This window comes from Vidua macroura, chromosome 17 (assembly GCF_024509145.1).
Source record: "Vidua macroura isolate BioBank_ID:100142 chromosome 17, ASM2450914v1, whole genome shotgun sequence".
Classification (NCBI taxonomy): domain Eukaryota; kingdom Metazoa; phylum Chordata; class Aves; order Passeriformes; family Viduidae; genus Vidua; species Vidua macroura.
In genome coordinates this window covers 809,337-832,262 of record NC_071587.1, presented here as the reverse complement: position 1 = coordinate 832,262, position 22,926 = coordinate 809,337, and the positions used below count along the sequence as shown (strand labels likewise).

At 56.4% G+C, this 22,926-nt stretch overlaps 2 protein-coding genes across 3 annotated transcripts; one reads left to right on the top strand and one right to left on the bottom strand.

Annotated features, from left to right (window-relative positions):
• Positions 1 to 119: 119 nt before the first annotated feature.
• RAB5IF (RAB5 interacting factor) lies at positions 120 to 6,219 on the bottom strand. The gene is made up of 4 exons (XM_053993120.1): positions 6,046 to 6,219; positions 4,388 to 4,491; positions 2,383 to 2,512; positions 120 to 1,823 (listed from the first exon to the last, which is right to left on the bottom strand). Exons 1-4 carry the CDS (start codon positions 6,172 to 6,174, stop codon positions 1,782 to 1,784), a joined length of 405 nt encoding a protein of 134 aa, XP_053849095.1. The 5' UTR covers positions 6,175 to 6,219; the 3' UTR covers positions 120 to 1,781.
• A 3,574-nt stretch (positions 6,220 to 9,793) lies between these two features.
• Positions 9,794 to 21,022, top strand: MYL9 (myosin light chain 9). 2 transcript variants are annotated; one of them, XM_053992849.1, is made up of 5 exons: positions 9,857 to 9,936; positions 10,851 to 10,925; positions 15,809 to 16,012; positions 17,063 to 17,224; positions 17,388 to 21,022. In XM_053992849.1, the coding sequence occupies exons 3-5, from the start codon at positions 15,829 to 15,831 to the stop codon at positions 17,558 to 17,560; spliced, it is 519 nt and encodes a 172-aa protein (XP_053848824.1). In that variant the 5' UTR covers positions 9,857 to 9,936; positions 10,851 to 10,925; positions 15,809 to 15,828; the 3' UTR covers positions 17,561 to 21,022. The 2 variants fall into 2 exon arrangements, with proteins under 2 accessions (XP_053848825.1, XP_053848824.1); XM_053992850.1 differs by lacking the exon at positions 10,851 to 10,925 and having other exon boundaries at positions 9,794 to 9,936.
• The last annotated feature ends 1,904 nt before the right edge of the window (positions 21,023 to 22,926 follow it).

Genomic DNA, 22,926 nt, shown 5'->3' with positions numbered 1-22,926 from the left:
GAATCCCAAAAACTTTACCAAAAAATCTGACTCTGAAAGGAATCCCACACATCCATGTTTTATATGTTTTTATATGTTTTATAAAACATCAAAGACCAGAGGACACAGAAGCTGCACAGTGGATTATTCAGGCAACATTTATTGGAGCATTTCAAGTATACAATGGTTTTACTGGTGGCTGTAAGCAGCTAAGATGCAGACAGACAAGAAAGGGTGTCCTAGAACTAGCAGGCTATGCAATTGTCATGGGAAGTTAATGATTTCAGCTGATAGGAGAGGAAGAGAAAGTAGCAGACTAAAGGTCTGGGGATTGGGAGGAGAAAATAAAGAAGTTTTTATTGAGATAATTTACTTAAGTTGGCCACTCACACGTAGCAGAAGCTGTCTGCTATTGCACTCTTCCCTTGGCATCCCAAGGACCTAAAATAACCAGAGCTGTTTCTTCACCAAGACCAGATAGATTTTCCCTGGTAAGAATGGAGGCTCGCCCTGGCTCAGCACTTGGAGATTGAGATTCCTGGCTTTGCACTCCCAGTGAGAGCCAGGCTGTGGCACTTCCACCAGAGAGGAGGCAATGCAGGCTTGCAGCAAGAGCACACTAAACTACCAGCCCCTCACTATAAGGCAGCATTAGGTCAGGACTCTTTTTGGGTGCCTGAGCTGTTTAGAGAAGCAAGGACCACATGGCAACAGAAAAGACTACAAGGTCCTGTGACAATAACAAGGACTGTGCGTGTTTCCCAAGAACTATTTCTGAAAGATACGTTCTTAAAAAATACCTTAAAGCAGAGACTCCCCATAGATGCACAAAAAGGGCATGACTAGGGAGGGACTGAGCTATGAAGTGATCAAGCACCTCCCAAACCAGAGGTTGTATACTCTGCCCAGTTTGCAAGTTGGTACTTCTGCATTTAAGATAATAGCTGCCTTGATTGTATTTTTGTGTCCTGCATTTATGAACAAAGAGCAGTTGAATTCAAGAGCTTAAAACCAAATTGAAACGCTAACATTTAACAGGGTATCTCCAGAACGACTCCTTTGAGACTATGAAGCTCTGAGGTATGTGATGGCAACTTGGTAGTCAGGCTGGCATAGTGCAGTGGAGCTTCTAAGCCTCCTGAATACATCTTGGTTCACCAAATGAAACAGTTCTTCCTAGCAAAATCACTTAAAAATTTGTCTTCAGCAAAAAGCATTTAAAAATTCTGATCAACAACTGATTTGCAAGTAAAACAAAAAAAAATTAGAAATGGTAACAACACAGTCTGTTTAATCAAATCAGACCTGGTTACTACAAAAACATGCTAAGGACAGCCACCAGCTTGTGTCCTGGGTGCTGCTATGCCTTCTGCCCACATACCTACAACTGCTTTTGAAACACTGTCTAAAGGACAACCATGGAAGACAAGTCAGGGTTTAATGACAGATTTGAAACAGAAGGGCATACATACATTAAATTAATAGATTCAATCTTCGGCACACAGGAGTTTGATAAGAGTTACTGGCTAGAGTCATAGAAAGTTCCAAATTTGAACAGTCTTGAACCACTTCAAAAAATTCCAATGGCTTTTCAATAGTTCCAATAATTCATGGGTATATAATATGGAGACAGGCTTTCCAGCAGAAGAAGTCTGGGCTCCTCCAGGTTGCCCAGACCACTGGTACAGAGGAGAGCTGGTTTGACTTCCCCACTTTGCCACCAGTCCACTAAAGACTAGGATTTATTAAAACCTTCTCTATTTATTGACGACTGATTTGACAGGCAAATGCTGCAGACTGTGTCAGTCATAGTGGATGGCAGTATAGAAGATTATCCAAACAACCTGTGGGGAGGAAAGGAAGGGAAGGTTAATTGGATGCCTCTGGAGAGGTCTCAGACACAGCAAATGAGCCTCAGGCCTTGCTTTCAACAGGTGACTGAATTCCAGCTTTGAGGTGATCTTGGAGAGATCTTAGGATCACCACTTGCCCCAAATGGTGGCATTCAACTTGTCTGCCAGGCTCTCCACATTAAAATCCCACCACAGCCCCTCCAAGGATTTAGAGGCACCAGCTAATCAAGTGCTGTGATCAGATACTTGGGGGAGGGGAGTAAGGGAAAAACAAAGACACCCAAAACACCAGTCCAGGTGTAACTAGTTCTAGATGGAATGGAACTCCACCACGATATCTAGGACAGAGGATGGGAGTGGCTGATGCATCTTTTACTACAGAGAAATCCCAGGTGTCAGCACTGTATTTCACAGGCAGCAATCCCAGTTACTGCCACTTGGTGCTAACACGTCTGCCTTCTCTCACCACTTCCCCTGCTCTCTTCCCAGGTCTTCATAAAGTGCACCAACACAATACACAAATCATCTTAAAGACAGCAAGATGCATTACCAGGAACAGTGCAAAAGATGTCATGAATCCCTCCTTCGTTAGCTCCCATGTCCCACCATATTCCTCCTCATCTATCTGCTGGAAGCTGCTGAAGTAGAGGTACAGAACACCAGCATTGATCAGGCAGAATCTGCAGGGAGAAGTTAGGAACCATCATTGCAGTGGTACAGGCTGTAGGTATCCCACATATCATACAGTGAAATATCTTCCATCCACAGCAGAGAGGAAGCAAAGAGGAATTCTTTTCCTACGGTGCTTCCCAGGTAGCTCAGTCACTTCCTCAAAAGAGCCCCTCCAGGTGAGCTTGCCAGGTTGGGATGAAGTTCACTTGACAAGGCACAACCTACTCCTAGCAGGGCTTAAGAGGCAGAAGTCAAAAGCTGGAAGTATCCTCAGATCTGCAAAACTGCAGGTTCTCCTGACCTGCAGACTGACAGCAGTTCTGCCTCCACAGAGAATCTGTGTGTGCTTCTTGATTCTGAGGCAGCAGAGAAGGAAAACTGTCACCTCCATGCTCAGGGTTAGATCTCCATGAGTATCCCAGGACCAAACAGGGAAGAAGAGATAAGAGCCACAGAGACTCAACAGTGCCCTGCAGTCCCAGCACTAGGGTCCAGCCTGAGACACCTCAATGCTCTCCAGTCTGTGCTGCAGCAGAGAGAACAAACACGACCTTCTGTTTGTCCTAAGACAGGTTTGGCTTTACACCAGCCCAGCTTGGGGCTGGGGCAGCCTGGGCTGGGACAGGTCCGTGTCCTGCAAGGAAAGCTATGTGGGAAGGGTGGGATGACAACACACACACAACGTGGGTGATCAGCAGCAGCTGGAGCAGCTGTGTCACTGTACAGAACAGAGAAACCACACACACACTTCCAGAAACTTTTGGTTTTCCACTGTCCACCAAATCCCTCCTGTTTACATTTAGCACAGGAATTGGCTTAGGTGCCTGAAGGTTCCTTGTCACTTAATGGTGACTAAGATAGAACAATGAACTGTTCCTGGGGGCACTTCAGATTTAACTGTTGGTTGTAGCTAACTGGGTTCCTGCTGAGCATCACCCCTCCCCTTTCTTGCCAAAACCAGAACACTCGGGATGAGATGACAACTGAATTTTGCCTAAGAAAAGCTGTGAGGCCGGAGCTTGACTATTGAGACCTTGGCTAGGCAGAGATAATTGCAAACAGAGACTCCCCAGAGCAGATCCAGCATCTTCCCAGAGCAGATGTGCAGAGAGCAGGACTGTGTCCCCACCACTGCTGGCCATTGAACACTTCCAGGCATGTGTCCGGGCCAAGCACATTTTCTCTTCATAACTCACTGCAGCCCTCAGACACCTTTGGGGAGGTGATTTGGCTCCCATGTCTTGGGATTCAATGCACACATCCCCTTCAGGCACTGCCTTCCCCACCCCAGAGCAGATGGGGTGTCAGGAAAGGGCCATATCAGGAAGCCAGGAGTGCTGCTGAGCTCTGTTGGTGCCACTGTACCAGTGCCACTGTGCCTGCTTGGGACCTGCAGCCTCTCATGTTCTGAGCAAACCTTTTCTTTTTCACAGAGTAGCTGCCCCTGTCTGCTGATAGAGCTTCCTGTCTGAGCAGCGCTCAAAGACCGGGACATGCACACCTTCCCCCATGAACACTCCTTCCTGGGTGATCACAGCAGGCACCACACTCCCAGCCCCTACCACTTGTGCAGGACATACACCAAGTCAAGTGAAATGCTAGTTCCCTTCTTCTGCTATTGCCCCCTTTAATGGGGGCAATAAAAAACAAATAATAATTTTCAGAAGTATTAATCATGCTGAGGAGAAAGAGACTGATGGACATGTTAAGATGTGGATGAATTTCATGGCAACCAACAATGGAATGAAATGCTGGCTGTGAGACACAGAGCAGGCAGAGCCTGTCTTTAGCCAGCCCACTATTCACAGCACAGCCTCAAACAGGCTCCCAGGCCAGCCCAAATGTGGGAATGTACAAGAGACAGAAAAGGAAATAAACCTTACACTGCTATTCCCACGAATCCCTTCAGTGGAACTACTCCCCAGATGATTCCCAAAATAACTGCAATGATCTGCCGGAACCAGTAGATCACATCTAAAAACTCGTCCTGAGGAGACAAAGCACAAGAAAAATGTTGGTATTTATTATGTTTCTTTTTTTAAAGCACGACACAATTAACAGGTGAAAATTCATCATATTGAACACTTAGTTCCCCACTCAGAGTATAAAATATTGCACTCAGAACAGATAAAGCAGCTTGGGGCATTGTGCACCCTGGACTCCTCTGCTTCCACATTAAACACACAGCTTTGTCCTCCGATGGGCCAACAAGTCTCTAGTCCCCTTATTTACTAAAGGTGCAATAATAATCCCCTGGAATAAAAGTTTAAAGAACTGTTTATGCTTTGAGAGTGTTCTACCCACGTTGGCCCAGGCCCTCCTGCACCCAAGAGCTTTCAGGGCTCAGCAGCTCCAAAGCACAGCTATACCTCACTCGTGCCACAAGAACTCCTGTGCCTCCTGAGCAGCAGGTGTGCGCATTCCCTGTCCAAGGGCCCACACTACTGTAGCTACTGCAGCCTAGCAGCAGGGCTCACACTTTAATAAAATTCACTTCAGCTGACATCTCTTTTCCCAGCCTCCCCAGGACTGGGATTGTCCCAGCATCCCCCCAAACTCCAAAGCCTTTGTGATCCCCCCAAAACCTGTAGGATGTGTAGCTGTTCAGCTCCACATGGAAGATGTGAATCCATGTCAGACACAGACATTTCTTCTGGTCACTGCATTTGTCAGACAGCTCGGCCTTCAGTTCACGTCTCATTGTATCAAAATACTGGCACAGCTGTCCTTGCTCCCCTGTTGACTCTGAAATTCCAGCTCCATCTGCCAGAGGCGAGGGGGCAGGGACACACGAGCCCCACAAGTTCGGGGAGCCACAGGTAAGGAAAAAGTGACACAGATTGCTGTCCGACCCGCACGGAAACAGAGCGTGCCACTGCTCCACGCCAAAAGCAAAGCCAGCACCAGGGAGCAGAGACCCTGGAACACACGCTGTGCGCCCGGGCATGGCAGGGCTCCAGCGGGAGCTCCGGACACGCCGCGGCTGCGCTGCTGGGAGGCAGCACAGGAGGAGCGCCGAGCAGGAGCCCTGCAGCACATGGCAGACGGGCACAGGGAAACTCCGGAGAGCTGTTTCTGCTCTTCCTTGAGCCACACAAGGGAAATTTTTATTTAATCCGAGAAGAGTTTTAAACCACAAGCCAAAAGTAACGGAGGTGTCTTAACACGGTGTTTCCCTTGGCTCCACGCCCAAAGGACAAAGAGCCGGGCTCCGGGGGGCACGGTCGGGCCATGTGCCGGCCACGGGGGATCGGGAAACACGGCTCCGCTCAGCGGTGCGGCGGCCGTACTTCGTTACGAGCATTTACCCCACAGACGACCCCGCCGCTCCCGGGGCTGCGGGCACGGGGCGCTGCCGAGCGCCGGCACAGCCCCGGCACGGCTGCGGCACCGCCTGAGCCCCAGCCCGGCGGGTCCCCGCAGGGGTTCAACCGCGCTCAGGGACGACGGCTCCTCCGGCACCCCCGCGGGACGGAGCCACCGCGCCAGGCGCCGAGCCCGCCCCTCAGGGCCCCCTCCGGTCCCGCTGCCCCGGTCCCACCTTGTCGTGCCAGGCGGAGTCGCTGCGCAGCGCTTTGCCCCACACGGAGCCGCGCCCGGCCGCGCCGCCGTTAGCCACCGCGTGGTGCTGCGGGTGCGGCGGCTCGTCCCGGCGCCGCCCGCCGCTCATCCCGATCCGCCGGGATCCTGCGCCGGGATCCGCCCGCCCGGCCCGGAACCGGCCCGGCCCGCCGCGCGCCGCCAATCGCCGCGCGGCCCTGCCACACGTGACACGGGCGGGGCCGCGCCCTACGGCGGCCGAGAGGGGCCGGCGGGGGAAGGGAAGGGAAGGGAAGGGAAGGGAAGGGAAGGGAAGGGAAGGGAAGGGAAGGGAAGGGAAGGGAAGGGAAGGGAAGGGAAGGGAAGGGAAGGGAAGGGAGGGGTCGGGTCGAGTCGAGTCGAGTCTCGGCCTGTCAGGGCCATTCCCCAGCGAAAGGGCCAGGCAGCAATGCCGATGTTGCTGGGTGGGAGAGGAGACGGCCCTTCGCAGCCCTGCAGGGTCGCCGAGCCTGCAAACAGGCCGCCACAGGGGATCCCGGTGCACAGCCTGCCTGTGGAGGCTCCAGGGGGCCGGAGGGTTGGGAGTCCATAGGATACACGCGGTCTGCTTCTTACCTGGTCATTCACCTGACCTTAGAGCAGCTGAACATATGGGGGCTGTGGATAGAGTTATCACATGTGCAACCCTAAAGATTTGACTCTTTTCTTTTGTTCTTGCCTTCCAGGAGCAGTGGTACTCAGACCAGTTACATTCCTCCTGGAAAAACATACAAGAATTACTCCTGTATGGTTTGGCAGGGTGTCTGGTTGGCTCTTGCTCTGTTACCTCCTCAGCACGTGATTGTGTGGGTAGAGAGGGGCCTTAGGGACAATATTCCAAGTTTCCCTGGCAGCTGAATTTGGTGCTGCTGGGGCCACTCCGGGCACTGCTGGAAGCCCTGGGTCTCATGGGGATCCTCACCGGTGCCAGTGGGGCTGAGCCCTGCCCAGGTGCCCTGTGTGGAGCCATTCCTCCCTCCCCTGCTGTGCACATCCCACTGGCACACCATGAGCCACGCTCTTTTTCCCAGTAACAAACCCCAGGCCTGAGGTCCTGCATTTCTTGTTGTCTCTCAATTCTGCAAACACGATGTGCTGAGCATCTCCAGAGCCTGGCTGCAGCTCCAAACACTCCAGCAGGAGCTGCTTTGCTGCCAGCAGGACCTGGAGCCCATGGGTGCAGGCTGACGCTGTGTGGGCTGTGTGGGTCAGCACAGAGGGAACAGGCGGGGGAGTCCCAGAGCTCTGATCACTTCCAGCCAGGGCCGTGTAATTTAAATACAGATTATGCAAGATACTCATGGACTTAGGGAGAAGTGTCTTGCCCTGCTCCTGCAAGGCCATCAGGCCCTGATCACCTCCAGCCCCTTGGGCACTTGCCAGAAGCCAGGCCAAGGAAGCCTCGTAGCATGGCCAGGAAGGGGACACACAGTGTGGGGTCATTGCTGTGTCTTTGGCAGCTCCTTTGCCTCTGACCCCCATGGCAGGGTCAGGCCAGACGTGTCCTGGCTCCAGCCTTGCTCCCTGGACACTCCTCAGGTGCTTGGGTAGAGTGGAAACAGTGTCCCTGTCCCCACTTCACAGGGATGGAAATGTCTGCATGGTGATGAAGACACCTGGGTCAGGGAACTGAACTGAAATTCACACTCTTTAAAAAATGGCTTGTTTTACACTATTTCCATTGCCTGATGCTGAAAGAGACAGAAGCAAATTAAATTTGGGCTTGAAAGAGTTGGAGAGAGGCAGGAAAGGTGCCAGAGGACACAAACAGGCCCTGGTGAGGGATGTGTGTTGGCAGACACCTGGAAGCAGGGGAGAAGGATAACATGGGCAGCCCTGGGCACAGACAGGGAAGGCAGGAAGACCTGGATGGGGCTCAAGGGACAGCAGAGGTGGCCCAGCTGTAGGGGCTGCAAAGTTGGAGGAGCTGCCATGTGCCTGCAGCCCCACTTGAGCAGCTCCTCTTGCAGGGGCCTGTTTGGACACTTGCCCAGTGGCGAGAAAGCAGGGCTCAGTGAGGGACAGCAGCCACCCCAGAGGGGCTGCAGGTGGGCTCCTGGGAACACCTGAGTCCTGCTGAGGCTGGCCTTCTGTAGCACAGAAAACTCTGGGACCAGCCACGGGGTGGCAGCTCAGGCTGGCTGACTCCTGATTGGGTTGGTTTTTGTTTGTTTGTTTGTTGGGTTTTTTTGCTTTGTTTTGTTTTTAGTTTTGCTTTGTTTTGGTTTTTTTTCCCTCTTTCCTTATATTTTTTATTAAAAAGACAAACCTTCTGGGGCCTCCCTGTCCAGCTCATAGGCATGGCAAAAGTTCTGTGCTTTCCCTGGCTTGTCTCCACCCTGACATAATATCCAGCAGCATTTCTAACTCTACTCCTGCATTCTGCTGGCTTCTGAGCCCACAGCCTATCCTTCAGAGGGGCTGCAGGCAGGACACCTGCTTCCAGCGAAGGGTCAGGAGCCTCTGTGGCTCCCCCAGAGGAGGCAATGCCCCTGCAGATTTCATCCAAGCAGCACAGGGACATGGGTAGGATGTCCCCATGTCAGGCAGACTCTTGGCAGAGCAGGTCACTGGTCTTCTGAGCCAGTGGGAATAAGCTCCATGCCTTGGGCAGGGTCTGGCCAGCCTGCCAGAGGGCACAGCCACTGCTTTTATATCAAGGTTGAAACAGGTTTTTTTGGCTTTTTAGCTGTTATTTGCAGTGATGCCCTGCAGGAGAATGGCAGCTGAAGATTAATTTGTGTCACTGTTCATTTCTATTCTTCATCTGTGCTGCTGCAAGTGCAGTGTGCTCCATGGTGTCCCCTCTGATCAGGGTCTGGTCCTCAGCCTCAATTTCCCACGTCGCCATGGGCAGCGATGGAGCTCCTGGGAATGCTGAAGCTGGGCAGTCCTGCTCTGGCTGCCCACTCAGGGTTGGGTCCCCAGAAGAACACTCCCTCTCAGAAGTACTCCTACTGTCTCTCTCTTCCACCTTCCTGCTCCTCTGCAGGCTGAATTCTGCCCCTGGTGTTGTGGGACCCCACAAAACAGAGATAAACTTCCTCTAGGATGATGTCTGGAGGGGCATCACCCTCCCAGGAGGGATCCCACAGGACCAGGAGCTCTTCTTGGTGCCTGCAGGACTGTGATGAGGCTCAGAGTTGCTGATGGGAATGAAATGTGAGCAAGAGCTGCTGCCCTGGAGAGGTGTCCCAGAATCAGTGTGAGTCCCGCCTCGAGAGGAGGAGCTCCCCTTCCCTGTTTCTCCAGGCTCTGTATTCTTTCTTAGGAATGGGGCAGTTCCCCAGCTCTTCTCTGCTCCAGGCCACTTTTTAGAGACCCTTTGAGGGGCTGCTTGACCCTTCTGGCCGCTGTTCCTTTTGCGTGGCTGTCCACGGTGCAGCCTGTGGACCCTGTCTGGCCTCTCCATGGACCCCCGGGGACCTCTGGTCCTGCAGCAGCCCCACCAGCAAGGGCCTGCCCCGCCACAGCCAGAGCTGCTCCAGGGAGCTCAGGGCGAGCCCCGGCCCGTGTGCCCCTGGCAGTGCCACCCGCAGGGCGTGCCCCCCCCGTATCACCTGGCGGCGACGCGCAGGTTTGCCCGCGGGTCCGCAGCGCCCGGTACCGCCCGGCGCTGCGCATCCCCCCGGGGGATGGGGCACGCGTGGGCCGCCGCTTTCGTCTATATAAGGGCGTCCCGCCGCCCCGGCCCCGGCCCCGCCGCATTCTTCTGCCTTGTATGGGCCGGGCCGGGCCGGGACCCTGGGCCCGCCCGCCCCGCGGAGCCGCGTCCCGCAGAGCCGCGCCGGCCCCGCAGCTCCCGCGCATCCTGCAGCTCCGGCAGCTCCCGCGGCTCCCCGCTCCGGGACAGGTGAGGTGGCGCCGCCGGGACCGCCCCGGGACGGGAACGAGCGGCCGCGGCGGGGAGAGAGGGGCGGGATGGAGCGGGAGGGATGGAGCCGAGGGGAGCAGGGGGAGCAGCCCCGGCCGTCCCGGGAGAGCAGGGGGAGCTAGCCCGGCTGCCTCGGGGAGAGAGGGAGGCAGCCCCGCCGTTCCTCCACCTCTGTAGTGCTGGAGCTGGTGCCGAGGTCAGCCCTGGGGACGGGTCGAGGTGGCAGGAGGATCCCCGGTGTGCCCTGCCGGACATCCTGTACCCGGGCAGCCTCTTGCCAGGCTCAGCAGAAATGTCCCGGCAAGGGCAGGTGGGGATGGATCCTGAGCCAAGCTGAGGGTAACTGTTTGCAGTGCCTTGGAGCTGGGACATCCTGGCTTCCCCAGGATGGCAGAGCTGCAGGAGCAGATCCTGCTGCCACTGGCTTCACCCACCTCCTGATCTCTGAGACTGTTCCAGTCTGGAACATCTGCCTTTCCTCCAAGTCCCATTGCTGATGACCAGAGCCAAGATCTGGATGCATGCGTGACACTCCAGATATCTCCCCGGTGACCTGGGAGCAACTTCAGGCAATAAACTTCTTTAAGGCAGAAAAGCTTTATTTAGGTCATTTCCTTCAGCCTTAAGCACAGAGGGATGTTGTGTTTTGTTTAGTCTTTCCCATGAAAACTTGAAGTCCCCTTGGCTTCCCTCCCAGCATGCCCTTTTGGTACAAAATGTTTCGACTGTGATAAAAGCCAGGCAAGCTCTAAAACATGGATGTGTAGGAGAAGGCGCAGCCAGAGCTGAATTTTTTGGAGTGGAACGTTCCCAAGTGTTAACAACCAGCACTGCTGACCAAAGATGGTTGGGTTCCTTCAATCGCTGGAATTTTTTTCCTCTCTCCCTGGCAGGCTCTGTGCGGTTGTAGGAGGAGTTTGCGGTCACCTCCCCCCTCCGAGGCGCTGCGGCCACATTCCCTTGCCGAGGTGAGCCCCTTAATTCCCCTGGGAAAATAGCAAAGTCCGGCCAGGACGCGTTATGCTGACTGCCCGAGGCCATGGAGACCTTGTGCCTGTGTCCATCTCCCGGCCTCCCCGGGCATCGGAAGGGGCTGGGTGCTTTGCACACCGAGGGTGTCTGTGCCCGGGCTTCTCCTGGGAGGCCGCAGAACTTTGGAAGGGTTTGCGTGTGTCACATGGTGAGCTCCTTGTCTCCTAAATTTGGTGGGAAGCAACTAGTCCAGAAACCATCTGCTGAACTTGCAGGTGAGCCCCACAGCTGTGTGTGGATCTGGCCAGGTCCCCAGTGTCCCGTGGAAGCTGGGGGAGGGCTGGGATGAGCTCTGCCTCCCCAGGGATCGCTGCACACTTTGCTCTGACACTGATGCTGCCCTGGCCCTTCCTCCCTGGCATCAGAGCCGGTGGCTGTGGCTGGACTGGAGACACAGGGCTCAGGGTCTGCTTTCCTCTCACCTCCAGGCTCCCTTTCCCACATCTCTAATAAGGGCCATAAAAGGAGCAGAATGGCAGCCGCCTGCATTCCTGCAGTGTCGAGTGGGCTGATGTCGAGTGGGCTGAGGATTTCTCCTGCTCCCGGTGCCTCTGGCTGGCAGTGGGGCTCCCCTGGCACCAGAAACCCTCCTTGGTGAAGATAAGCAGTGCCACATCCCACGGGCATCCTGAGCAGGGCTGTGCTGGAGGAAAGGGATGGTTTAACAACGGAAGAAGTAGGGGAGATGAGCTGCTCCCTGCTCCCTCCCCCAGTGTGACACCCGGTGAGCAACCCAGGGGCTGCGAGAGGCGCCTGCGGCTGGCAAAGGTTTAGGGTGGAACGATGTTCCCCCCTCCTGTGCCAGGGGCATGCACAAGGCACCACCTCACCCCGCTGGCCCTCGTGCCACCCTGGAGCAGGGGTGGGACCTGCTGCCTGTGCGGGGCTGCCAGGTGGCCGCACGTGGTGGGGGGCCACTGCTTGCCCACCAGTGAATGTGGCTGCTTCGTGGCTTGCTGGTACTCGCTACTCTCTTTGGGAAGCGGCACTGGGCAGAGGTTTGAGCGCAGTCCCCCCTGAGGAGCCAATGTTTGCCCTGCAGGACCGTCCCTCGGGACAGCCCAGGCTGCTGGGATCGCCCTTTACCTCCCTGACCCAAAGCATCCAGCGGAGGCACATCGTGCCTCTCGCTGCCAGGATCCTGTGGAGGAGTTGCTGGGGCAGATGTCCCTGCCCGGCTGTGCCAGGGACGGCAGGGCAGTCCCACTGCAGCCTCCTCAGCACTTCCAGAGGCGACTCCTGCTGGAGCAGCTTCTGAGGAGCCAGCCCTGGGAGACTCTTAGCAGCATATCCTGGGAGATCATAGCTTCTGATCCATGTGAACACCTCAGGGACTGGGGACAGGCTGCTGCCACCTCTGCCGGAGGGGCTGCCCTGTCCCCTGCCTGCCACTCCTCCTTCGCGCCACCCAGCCTGTCACAGCGCCCTCAGCCCAGCGGTGAGCTCCCGCCGGGACTGTGAGCTGGAGCAGCACAGGAGGAGCTGCAGGGCAGGGTGGAAGCAGGCAGGAGGGGGAAGGATGGGGCTGGGACAGGCTGCCTGCCCTGGCAGCACTTTGGCTTGTCCCACCCTCCCCAGCACAGTCAGGAAGCAGCACCAGGATGGAGTTGCTTGCTTGGTTTTTACCAAGGAGGAAACACATGACAGTTTATATTACTGATAACTGTGAGTCCTTTCCTCTTTCAAACGGAACTATTTACTAATTTATGAACTCTTTAGGTCAAACCCATGGTCCCTTGGGTCTGGCTCAGGTGGGGAGGCGCAAGCCTGACAGGAGATCATTTTACCTCCACTGCAGGAGGCTGGGAAATTGTTTTGGCAGGACAGTGGCAGAGGGACAAGGGAACAAGGGCAGCTGGTGACAGGGGAAGTTGGGGACCAGATCAGTGTGTGGCTATCATGGTGTGACCCAGCACTGATCTCCTTGGCTCTGCTGCCCAGGATCCACAGTTCCTGGGCTGGAGCAGTGCTGGGATGGGGCTTTCAGTGCCAGGAGCAGGACATGTGTCCGTGTGTTTCCCTCTTGCTGAGTGGAAGCTGGAGCTTTGGTGGCTGCTCCATTTGTTTGAGCCGAGTCCAGCCCAGCTTGCAGGACATCATGGCCAGGCACTCCCTGCAATGCTCCTGGAACTGGGTTTTTGGGAGTCCTAGAAAGCATGGTTACCAGGAGAGTGTGGCCATCAAGCCCTTGTGCAGAGCAGGGACTGCTCCAGCTGAATCAGATCCCTGCACAGAATCCATGCACAGGAACCTTTCCCCACACTGACCCAAAAATCTCTTCCCAAGTCCCAGCCAGCCCAAGGCGGCTGTCAAACAGCAGAGATAGAATGACTAACCTGGACCTTTGGACTGAGCATCTTTCCAGGGCACATTTTGGATCAAACTGCAGATCCATGTGCTCTCAAAATTGTACTTAATCCTGCTGAAGAGCACTGTCTGTGGAGATGGTGCCAAGTTGTGCTGCTGCTGGTCACAGTCAGGGCAGGGTAAATATTCGGATAATATTAATTCATGTGGTGAGAGCAAAACTCCTGCTTATTTCTATAGTCTTCTGCTAATAATTCTGCTAATAATTTAATGTGTTTTGAAAGCTGAGCCCAGTACCATGGACCAACAGCAGAGCTTTTATTTCTGTCTCTGACAGCCTGGTGGTGTTGTGCTGTTGAACTGAGCTTCCCACGCTGCTGCCGTGGGATGTCACCGGCCCCTTCCACCTGGGGGTGTCACTGGTGCCATCTGGGGGTGTCACTGGTGCTCAGTGCTGCCTGGCAGGGCACGCAGAGAGGGGCTGGCCTGCTGCAAAGAGCTCTGTGGGGCTGGAGGAAGCAGTAGGCAGACATGGACTGGGGATGAGGTCTTCTGCTCACACAGTGTGGGCACAGCTGGGCTCTGCAGCCCTGCTGCTCTCCTTGGCTGGCTAGGGACAAACATCTCTTTCCTGGTGGGCAGTGGGAAAGGAGGGAGAGTGCAGGGGATGTGAGGTGGTTTGGTGGCTGCTGTCAGGTGGTGAGGTCAGCACAAGGGAGAGGTGTGGATTCCATCCTGGAATAGGGGGCATATGGGAGATGAGGGAGGACTCCTGGGGACATGGGGCATGTTCCCTGCAGATGAAGGACCCTGCCTGGGCTCTGTGGGTGCTCCCATAGTGGGATGGGAGCCTTGTCAGGATGTGGGAGGAGTGCCCAGCCGCCTCTGAGCTTGGCTGGTCACCATGGTGTGTTGGGCTGCGATTTGACAGTCCGATGCCCTTGAAATGTCCTTCCAGCACAGCCCAGCTGCGGGAACCTGGAGACCACAGTAGGCTGAGGACCAGGCTGCTCGTCCCCTGCCCCTGCCCCAGCCCCTACCTCTGCTACCCCTTGAGAGAGTGATAGCAGGAGGGGAAGGAGAGACCTGGAGAGTGGGTCTGGTGTGGGGAGAGCAGGGGAAGGCTCTCTGAAGGCTGTTTGCTCTGCACTGGTCCATGCCAGCACCAGGGGATGTTCCCCAGGTCTCCATGGTCCCCCCTGGCGTGAGCCAGGACCCAGATCTGGGAAGCAGATCCCAGAGCAGCCCACTCAGGGTGTGCAGCCCAGCAGGGACAGTCCTGCTGCAGCTCACTGGGGTGTGTCTCCACGAGAGAGAATGTGGCTCCTGAATTACTCCCTCCAGGGCACTGATGAGGAGCCCAGGTCCTGCTGCCCGCCAGGCATGGGGCACACAGAGCACAGGACTGATTCTCTGCTCTTCCACCCTGGAATCCCTTCATGATCCATTAATTTGCTATTGTCCCAGCAGCTGCTGCCTGAGCCAGACACTGGCCAGGAGGAGAGCCAGGGCTGTGTGTGAAGTAGGAATGCCTGGCACAAACACAGGGCTCATGTCCCCAAAGGTGGATCTGTCCCACTGCTGCCCCCTCTTCTCCTGGCATTCATTACCTGTAACAGCAGCACCATCCTCAGTGCCCTGCAGCCCTGGGGCTCTTGGCTCCTCTCCTGGCTCTGCAGCCCTCCGAGGCCAATGGTCTCCTCTCCCCTCTGCCTCTTCCCGTGGGCTCCCTGGGCAGGGGTGGGGGTCACCGGGATAGCAGCAAGAAGTCTTTGACCCGCCAGGGGTGGGTGGGTGGATGGATGGATGATGGATGGATGGATGGATCGATGGATGGATGGGGGATGGATGGATGGATGGATGGATGGATGGATGGATGGATGGATGGGGGATGGATGGATGGATGGATGGATGGATGGATGGATGGATGGACGGACGGACATGGGAAGCAGTGGGTGTGTGAGGAATGTGCCGAGAGCAGATAACCCCTTCGTGCTGGTTGCTGGGGCTGCTTCTGTGCTGTGACAAAGAGGGTGCGAGGGTGACCCTCCAACCTGGCAGCTGGGCTGGGCCTGGAGAGCCTGTTGGAGCAAGGGGAGGCGGAGAGGCATGGCCACGGTGACTGAAGTGCCGAAACTTCCATCCCCATGGCCCTGGGACTGGCACCCAGCTGGGTGCTGGGCCAGGCGTCTGTCCCTGTGCCCGGATATGCAGAGAGGACAGGCAGCAAGCGGGTTTGGGGGCTGCCTGCAGTCCTAGGGGATGGTCCTGGGGAACTGCAGTGAGCACTGCCTGCTCTGTGACTGCCCATGGAACTCGTCAGAACTCAAATCCTGCCCATCCCCATGTCTGACCCTGTGTCTGTCTCATCTCCCTGTGTCGCCCAAGTGTGTGACAGCTGAGGAAGCTGAGGCACAGGACTGGAGGTGCCGGGGCGGTGTGTCCCTGTGTATCTCTGCTCTGGCCCCCTGGCTCAGCCTGTCCTCAGCCCTCCTGATGCTCCTGCCCCCAGGTACTCCCCCAGCCACCACGATGTCCAGCAAACGTGCCAAAGCCAAGACCACCAAAAAGCGCCCCCAGCGTGCCACCTCCAATGTCTTCGCCATGTTCGACCAGTCGCAGATCCAGGAGTTCAAGGAGGCTTTCAACATGATCGACCAGAACCGAGATGGCTTCATTGACAAGGAAGATCTGCACGACATGCTGGCTTCCCTCGGTGAGGACACCCTGCCCCCGTGCCCCCGCAGGTCCCTCTGCCCCCGGCACCACCTCGCGAGCAGGGAAAGCTGCAGGGTGACCTCACCCAGCCCACACCCAGCACTGGACACTGGCTGTGCTGGGATGCCTCAGAGCCTGGGATGGGATTGCTCTGCTCCACCAGCTGACAAAAGGGGTGTTTGTGAGGCATCCGAGGGCAGCAGCTCTTTGTGCTGCTCACAGGTGCACTCACTGGAAGGGAAGAGACCCTTGGAGCTGGAGAAGCTCTGCCCTGGGAGCACCAGCTGCAGCCATGGAGTGTTTGAGTAGTCTCATCCCAGAATGTCACTGGGACTGTCCCATGTGGAACAAAGCCCTCCTGTTGCTCTCAGCTGGAGTGACAAAGGCAGGTCCCCGTGCTGGTGTGATACCTGGGCTGGTTGAGACTTGCAGGTCTGTTCCCACTCCCTGCCCTGAGCCATTTTCCTTTGCTGCAGACTATGGCTCCCTCCTCCCACCCCCAGTGGTATCTCAACTGCGCTTTGGGAGATCTGTCAATGATTGACCTGGCAGCCAAACCTGTTCTGGAGGTCCTGCCTGACCACTGGAGGGATCTCCCTCCTCCCAGGGATCTGGAGCTCTGGGAGCAGAGAGGGGCCAGCGCAGGGGGCACAGATCTCAGCAGAGCAGCTGAACCATCGCTAGTGCACCCATGGTGGGAGCAGTGCTGGGGACATCAGCAACACGAGGCTTGTGTGAGAACATTGCTGCCCCTCTCCTCAGAACAGTCAGGGAGATGGGAAAAGCCATGAGTTTCGTTCCAGTAACCCCCAAATCAATTACTGCCCTTCCCCCAAGGCAGAGCATGGAGAGCATCGGGAGAGGTGCTGAGGGGGAAGCACTGGGCACTGCAGAAACTCCCTTCCCATATTCGTGGGGTGGGTGAACAAGAACCAGCAGATCAATTTGCAATGGATAAAAGCCATTCCAGCTGTTTGCACAGGCTGACCCCAGGGATGGGAGCTGGGGGAGCAGGGCCCTGCATCCACGCCCTGCCTGTGTCCCGCAGGGAAGAACCCCACTGACGAGTACCTGGAAGGGATGATGAGTGAGGCGCCGGGGCCCATCAACTTCACCATGTTCCTCACCATGTTCGGGGAGAAGCTGAATGGCACCGACCCTGAGGACGTGATCCGCAACGCCTTTGCCTGCTTTGACGAGGAGGCCTCGGGTACAGCACTGCCCCTCTGCCACAGCCAGCACAGGGCTGGGCCACACCCTCGGGAACAGTCCCCAGGCAGCTCCAGAGTGGAGTGTCTTTGGGAGAGGTGGGGAAGGTGCTGTGCTCAGCCCTCCTGGTGCCTCCTGCTAACGCTGTGCCCTCCTCCTTGCAGGCTTCATCCATGAGGACCATCTGCGTGAGCTGCTGACCACCATGGGGGACAGGTTCACTGATGAGGAGGTGGATGAGATGTACCGGGAGGCGCCCATCGACAAAAAGGGCAACTTCAACTACGTGGAGTTCACCCGCATCCTGAAGCACGGGGCCAAGGACAAGGACGATTAGAGCCTGCGGCCACTCACCCCTTCTGCCCCATCCCCTGCACACTGCCTGCCCCTTGGCCCCCCTTGCTGCCCCATAGCAGACTCCTCCCATGGGAAACACCTCCCAGGACCATCACCCTGCATCGGGACACGCTTGGAGGGGACACACTCCCATCACTGTGCTGCTGTGTGCCCATCCAGCCTTCCCCTCCCATCACCTCTCCCACCCACTGGGCGCCCCAGCCTTGCTGTGACCTCCCCCCAGCAGCTACTGACCCCCTCAAAGTCACCATGCCACTGGTCCCAGGGCTGGGGTGAGCATCCCCTGCTGACCTGCAGGGATTTGGGCTGGGTCCAGCCTGAGCAAGCCCCATTCAGGCCCATAGCACAGAGAAAAGCCTCTCTCCCTCTCCTCCCTCACTCCCCCTTCAGGAAAGAACCCCCACTTTGTTCCTCCTCCCTGGCTGTTTTATGGCTTTAGAGCCTGAGATCTGAGGGATTCAGGAAGCTAGAGGTGTATAAAGCCTGATGGGTGTGACAGACATGTGCTGTGTGTGGCTGCCTCGTGACCCTGTGCCCCCTGTGCTGTGCCCGGGGCTTTGGGAAGGTTTGGGCACTGCAGCTCCTCACCTCGCTGCCCATGTCAGCCAGGGGCCTTTGCAATGGGGCAGCCTGGTTTTGAAACCAAATTGCTCTCAAATGACATAAAATCAGCTTGAGCATCATTTTCTGCCTTAGCTGGTGGGCTGAAGGTCGTTCTGCTCGGCCCCTGTGTCAGGATGGGCTGAGACACTTGGCAAGGTGCCAGCCATGCTCCCCACGTCAGCTGCTCCAGGGTCCCAGGGGCTTGGCTGTCCTTCTGTGTCACCCTGGACAGGTCAGGGGGGAAAGAGACAGAGATTATAAGAAATGGGGAGGAGGTTTGTCCCCTTGGTTTGGTTATTTGTCACCACCATGACAAGGGTGTGGGAGCATGGGGCGCTCCCACCTTGACACCTTGTGAAGCTGTGGTCATAAATGCTGCTTGAAGCCTGCCCTGGAGGGAGGCATGAGTTTCCAGCAATTCTTTATTTGAAATGGGGGGACAAACCTACAAAACCTGGTGAGAGCATAGTGCACGGCAGAGATGCTACCAGTGCTGGGAAAGCTTGGGTAGGGTCTGAGGGAGCTCCATGAGCATTTGCTGGGCTCAGAGGCATCAGACTTGTCAGGCCCCAGGTGATGCTCTCTCACCTGGGAGGTGATCCATGAATGAATAGTTTCTCCTTGGTCTCAGTGCTCCTATTTTACAGTCACTACTAACACCAGGAAAAAGGAACTAAATTGTCAGATGTAAAAGGGTGAGCTGGGATCTCCAGGGAGTTCCCCACGGTCAGGGCTTGTGCTCTGCAGCAGCAGCCCCAAACCAGCCTCAAGGGTACCAAGCTTCTTCCCTAATTCACTGCTGTGCCAGGGAAAACCTACAGTTCTCCCACAGCCAGAGAGAATTCCCTGGCCTGAAGGCTTCTGGAGGCCTGGATGCTTTATAAAACCTCCTTCACTGTGACACCCAGCAGAGTGAGCATCCCACAGACATCACTTTAGGGCAGAGGAGCTGATGCTGGAGCTGGGGACAGATCAGCTCCCGGGGCAGCTGCATCTAGGAGTGCTGCTCAGCCCCTCTGACCCCAAGGGATTGTCCTGTGTGAGTAGCCCAGATTCTCACAGTGCCAGGAGTGGGATGGGCTCACTGCTGCTCCGAGCTGGGAACTGCCACTGGCTCCAGCCTGGGCCTGTCAGAGGTGCTGCCTCAAGCAGCTGCTAAAACTGCTTGGTCTGAGCTGCCTCTTCACTGGCATGGCTGTGGTGGCACCGTGAGACTTTCAACCCCAAGGCAGCAAAGCAGAACAAATTTGTTATTGGACACGGGTATTTATGGGAAGAGTAAATAAACTCACTCCACTGGCACAGGTTTCCCAGAGCAGCTGTGGCTGCCCCACCCCTGGAAGTGTTCAAGGCCAGGTTAGCCAGGACTTGGAGCACCCTGGGATAGGAGAAGGTGTCCCTGCCCATGGCAGGAGGAGGAATGAGATGGGCTTTAAGGTCCCCTCCAACCCAAACCATTCTGGGATTCGATGAATCTATGAAACCCCTAAATTATCTGGGCTCATGTGAACCTCATGGAGTTCAACCAGGCCAAGTGCAAAGTCCTGCACCTGGGTCAGGGCAGCCCCAGCACCAGCACAGGCTGGGGCTGGGTGCGTGGGGAGCAGCCCTGGGAGAAGGACTTGGGGGTGCTGGTGGTGACAAATTGGATGTGACCTGGCCATGGGCATTGGTAGCCCAGAAAGTCAACTGTACTTGGGCAGCATCAGAAACAGCAGAGGCAGCAGGTGGTCCTGACCTGACTCCTTTCAAAGGTATTAAATAGCAGCAAAAGAAAGACATTCATTTCAGAAATGTTCACTTGGGGCAGGGGGACACCAGGTTAGGTGAACCTTCAGGTCAGTCTAGAAGAGCTGCTCCGAGACCAGAAGTGTCTCCTGAGCTTGGAGGGCCCCTCCTGTGTGTCACTTGGTGCCCGAGGCCCCTGGGGCTGTCCCTGGCTCTGTCCCCTCTGCAGCCTCCCCCCGGGTATTTATCCCCAGGGATGAGATGCCCTGAGCCTGCTCTGCTCCAGGCTGGGCAGTGCCAGCTCTCTCAGCCTCTCCTCACAGCAGAGATGCTCCAGTCCCTCCATCACCTTCATGGCCCTGTGCTGGACTCTGTCCAATCTGTCCCTGTCTCCAGTACTGGGCAGCTCAGCTCTGGGCTGGGTCTGTGGCAGCTCCCAGTGCAGCCCAGGACCCCCTGACCCCAGAGTGTTTGCTTTTGTCAGTGCTGTGAGCTCCATCCTGGTGTCCCCACACTCCTCTTGCCATGTCGAGATGTGGGTTAGAGGAACATCAGAGAGCAAAAGGGTACAGCAGTGCCTGCTGAGAGGATCTGTCCTGCCCTACGGCCTCCAGGAAGGAATCAGAGCAGAGCTTCCCCGTGGGAAGGGGCAGGAGGAGATGGAGGGACTGCAGTGCCCAAAAGAGGAGCTCCAGCTGGAGCCCAGCTCCCAGGACCAGTCTTACTGGGGGAATCCCAGCCTGCAGCAGGTCCAGTGGCCCTGAGCAGGGAGCAGGACTTGCTGCTGGAGCTGTGGCCCCAAGGGCAGGGTGGCAGCAAACAGCCAGTACAGCCAGCCACAAATCCAATTTGCCTTGCTAAAAATGCAGATTGAATATCAGAGGGTGGGCAAAGGATGGAGAGTCCAGTCTGGGAAGTGTCCAGAAGATTCCAGCATCCCCCTGGGGTTCCAAGCATTCCCCTGGGAGTTCCAGCACTTCCCCTGGGAGTTTCAGCTTCCCCTGGATTTCCAGCATCACCCTGGGGTTCCCAGAATACCTCTGGGTTTCCAGCATTCCCCCTCAGGCCCTTGTTGGCTGATTGTTGTTCAAATTGCTGAAGTTTAACAGTATTATCATGTCAATGGGCACGGGCAGGGCTCAGCACCGACAAGCTCTAGTGGGAAGGGCAGGGAGATGCATCTCAGCCCTTCCCTGGCCCCTCATCCCCGAGGCTCCTTACTCCCCATCAGCCAGGAGCTCTCTGGGATGCCAGGCTGGGCTTGCCCAGGGATTCAGGCTCCTTCCACGCTCATCAGGCACCCGATGGGATTTTTCCAAAGTTGCTCTCACACTACCAGTCCAGGGAGCAAAGACAGGTAGAGGGATCCGGGGGGTGGCTCGTGGCCCACCCCTGGGCGGGTGGTTGAGCTCAGGGACCATTTCCCGCTTGTCTCAATTCGGTAGAAGACCAAACCAGCATTTTCCAAAAGGTGGGAGCAAAAGCAGGCTGCTCAGGAGGACAGTCCTGCTTGGGCACTGTGGCTGACACAGCCCGGACAGTCCGGGGGGGTCTGGGGTGTCACACACGCGGCTGCAGAGGCAGCAGAGCGGTCAGGATGAGCCCACCCCTCCCGGTGATGGTCCTGGTTCACAGCGGGCAGGAGCCAGCCTGAGTGGAGGCCGGGGATGCTCCCTGCCCGGAGTGACCCTGCAGAGGGTGGGAGGTGCTGCCAGGGCTCCCCACACCCACCTGTGCTTCACCAGCCCTGCTGCCTTGGCATTAATGCAGCGATAGCAGGTTGGGGCACAGTTCCACTCAGGTCATGGAAAATTTAGAAGCAACAAAATAAATGATTTAAGGAGTTCTTTTTCTTTTGCTATTTAATCCTTTATTGCACCACACATCCTGCTTTTCCCAGACCAAAAATCGACCATAAAAGAAGGGCGTTTTTTCAATACATGAAGGGATTCCCATCTTTTACCCTGCAAGCAGCGAAGAGGGAAGGCAGGGGAGCTGCAGCTCGGAGGTGGTGGAGCCTGGGAGGGAGGAGCTGCCCCTGAGGCAGGGTGACATCAAGCCAGGGTGAGGTTTGGGGTGCTGTGCCCCAGCAGCACACAGGTCCCAAGGGATGCCCACGCGTGTGCTTGGCCTGGCAGGGATGAATGTGGATGTGCCCAAGACGGGGGATGGAAATCTGAAAAGGACATCCCCAAGAGATGCCCCCCAAGACAGGGGTGTCTCGGTTGGGCAGGGCTCTGGGCTGGCTGCAGGACAGGGTTCCCATGGTGGCACTCTGTCCATCACAGGTGCTGGGATGTGGCACCACTGCTCAGAGCAGCTCCTCTCTCTTCTTCCCATTGATGAAGGCACTGCTCGAGGGGACCCCTGATGGACACATCCCCTTGGGCTCCACTGAGCACCTGGCAGAGAGTGACAGTGCAACCCAGCCCCACACCACACAAGGACACAGAGCTCTGCTGGGGAAATCTCACGCTTACCACATCCCAGACCAGTAGCACATAAACGAAGCAATTTTCATCTCCAAAACTCCAAAGGTGACCTTGGGCTCTGCTGTGGTCATGGAGAGGCACAGGGAGAGCAGAAGGGCACCCAGAGACCTTGGCCAGCCTGATGGCCATGGCACAGTAAGGGCTCCACCTGGTTCCTTCTCGGTCACCACCTTTGCTCGGAATCACCTTCCTCTGTCATGGGAGCAGTGATGTGCTGAGCTTCTGATTTCCCATCTGGTAAGGATGAAACAAAGCACTCATGGAACTTCAAGGTGCTCTGAGGTCCCTAGGGTTGTCAACCACACCTGCCCCTGCAGCTCCTGTCCCAAGGCCTATCCCTGTCCCCTGCCCACAGACACCGGTAACCCCTGGGGCCCAGTTATAGGATTCAGCCATGGGGAAGGAACCTGTGCAGTGCCTTGTGAGCCACCACTGCGTGGATGTCCCTAGGTGAGAGTTCCAAAGTGGGTGTCCCTGGATGAGTGTCCCCAGGGCTGGCTGTCTCCACGTGGGTGCCCATGGC

Coding starts and splice junctions, on each gene's coding strand:
- RAB5IF (XM_053993120.1), bottom strand. CDS start 6,174: ATGAGCGGCGGGCGGCGCCGGGACGAGCCGCCGCACCCGCAGCACCAC. Junction 4,492..6,045: donor ACTCCGCCTGGCACGACAAG/GTGGGACCGGGG, acceptor TTGTCTCCTCAG/GACGAGTTTTTAGATGTGAT. Junction 1,824..2,382: donor CATCTTTTGCACTGTTCCTG/GTAATGCATCTT, acceptor TCCTCCCCACAG/GTTGTTTGGATAATCTTCTA.
- MYL9 (XM_053992850.1), top strand. CDS start 15,829: ATGTCCAGCAAACGTGCCAAAGCCAAGACCACCAAAAAGCGCCCCCAG. Junction 16,013..17,062: donor CGACATGCTGGCTTCCCTCG/GTGAGGACACCC, acceptor TGTGTCCCGCAG/GGAAGAACCCCACTGACGAG. Junction 17,225..17,387: donor CTTTGACGAGGAGGCCTCGG/GTACAGCACTGC, acceptor TCCTCCTTGCAG/GCTTCATCCATGAGGACCAT.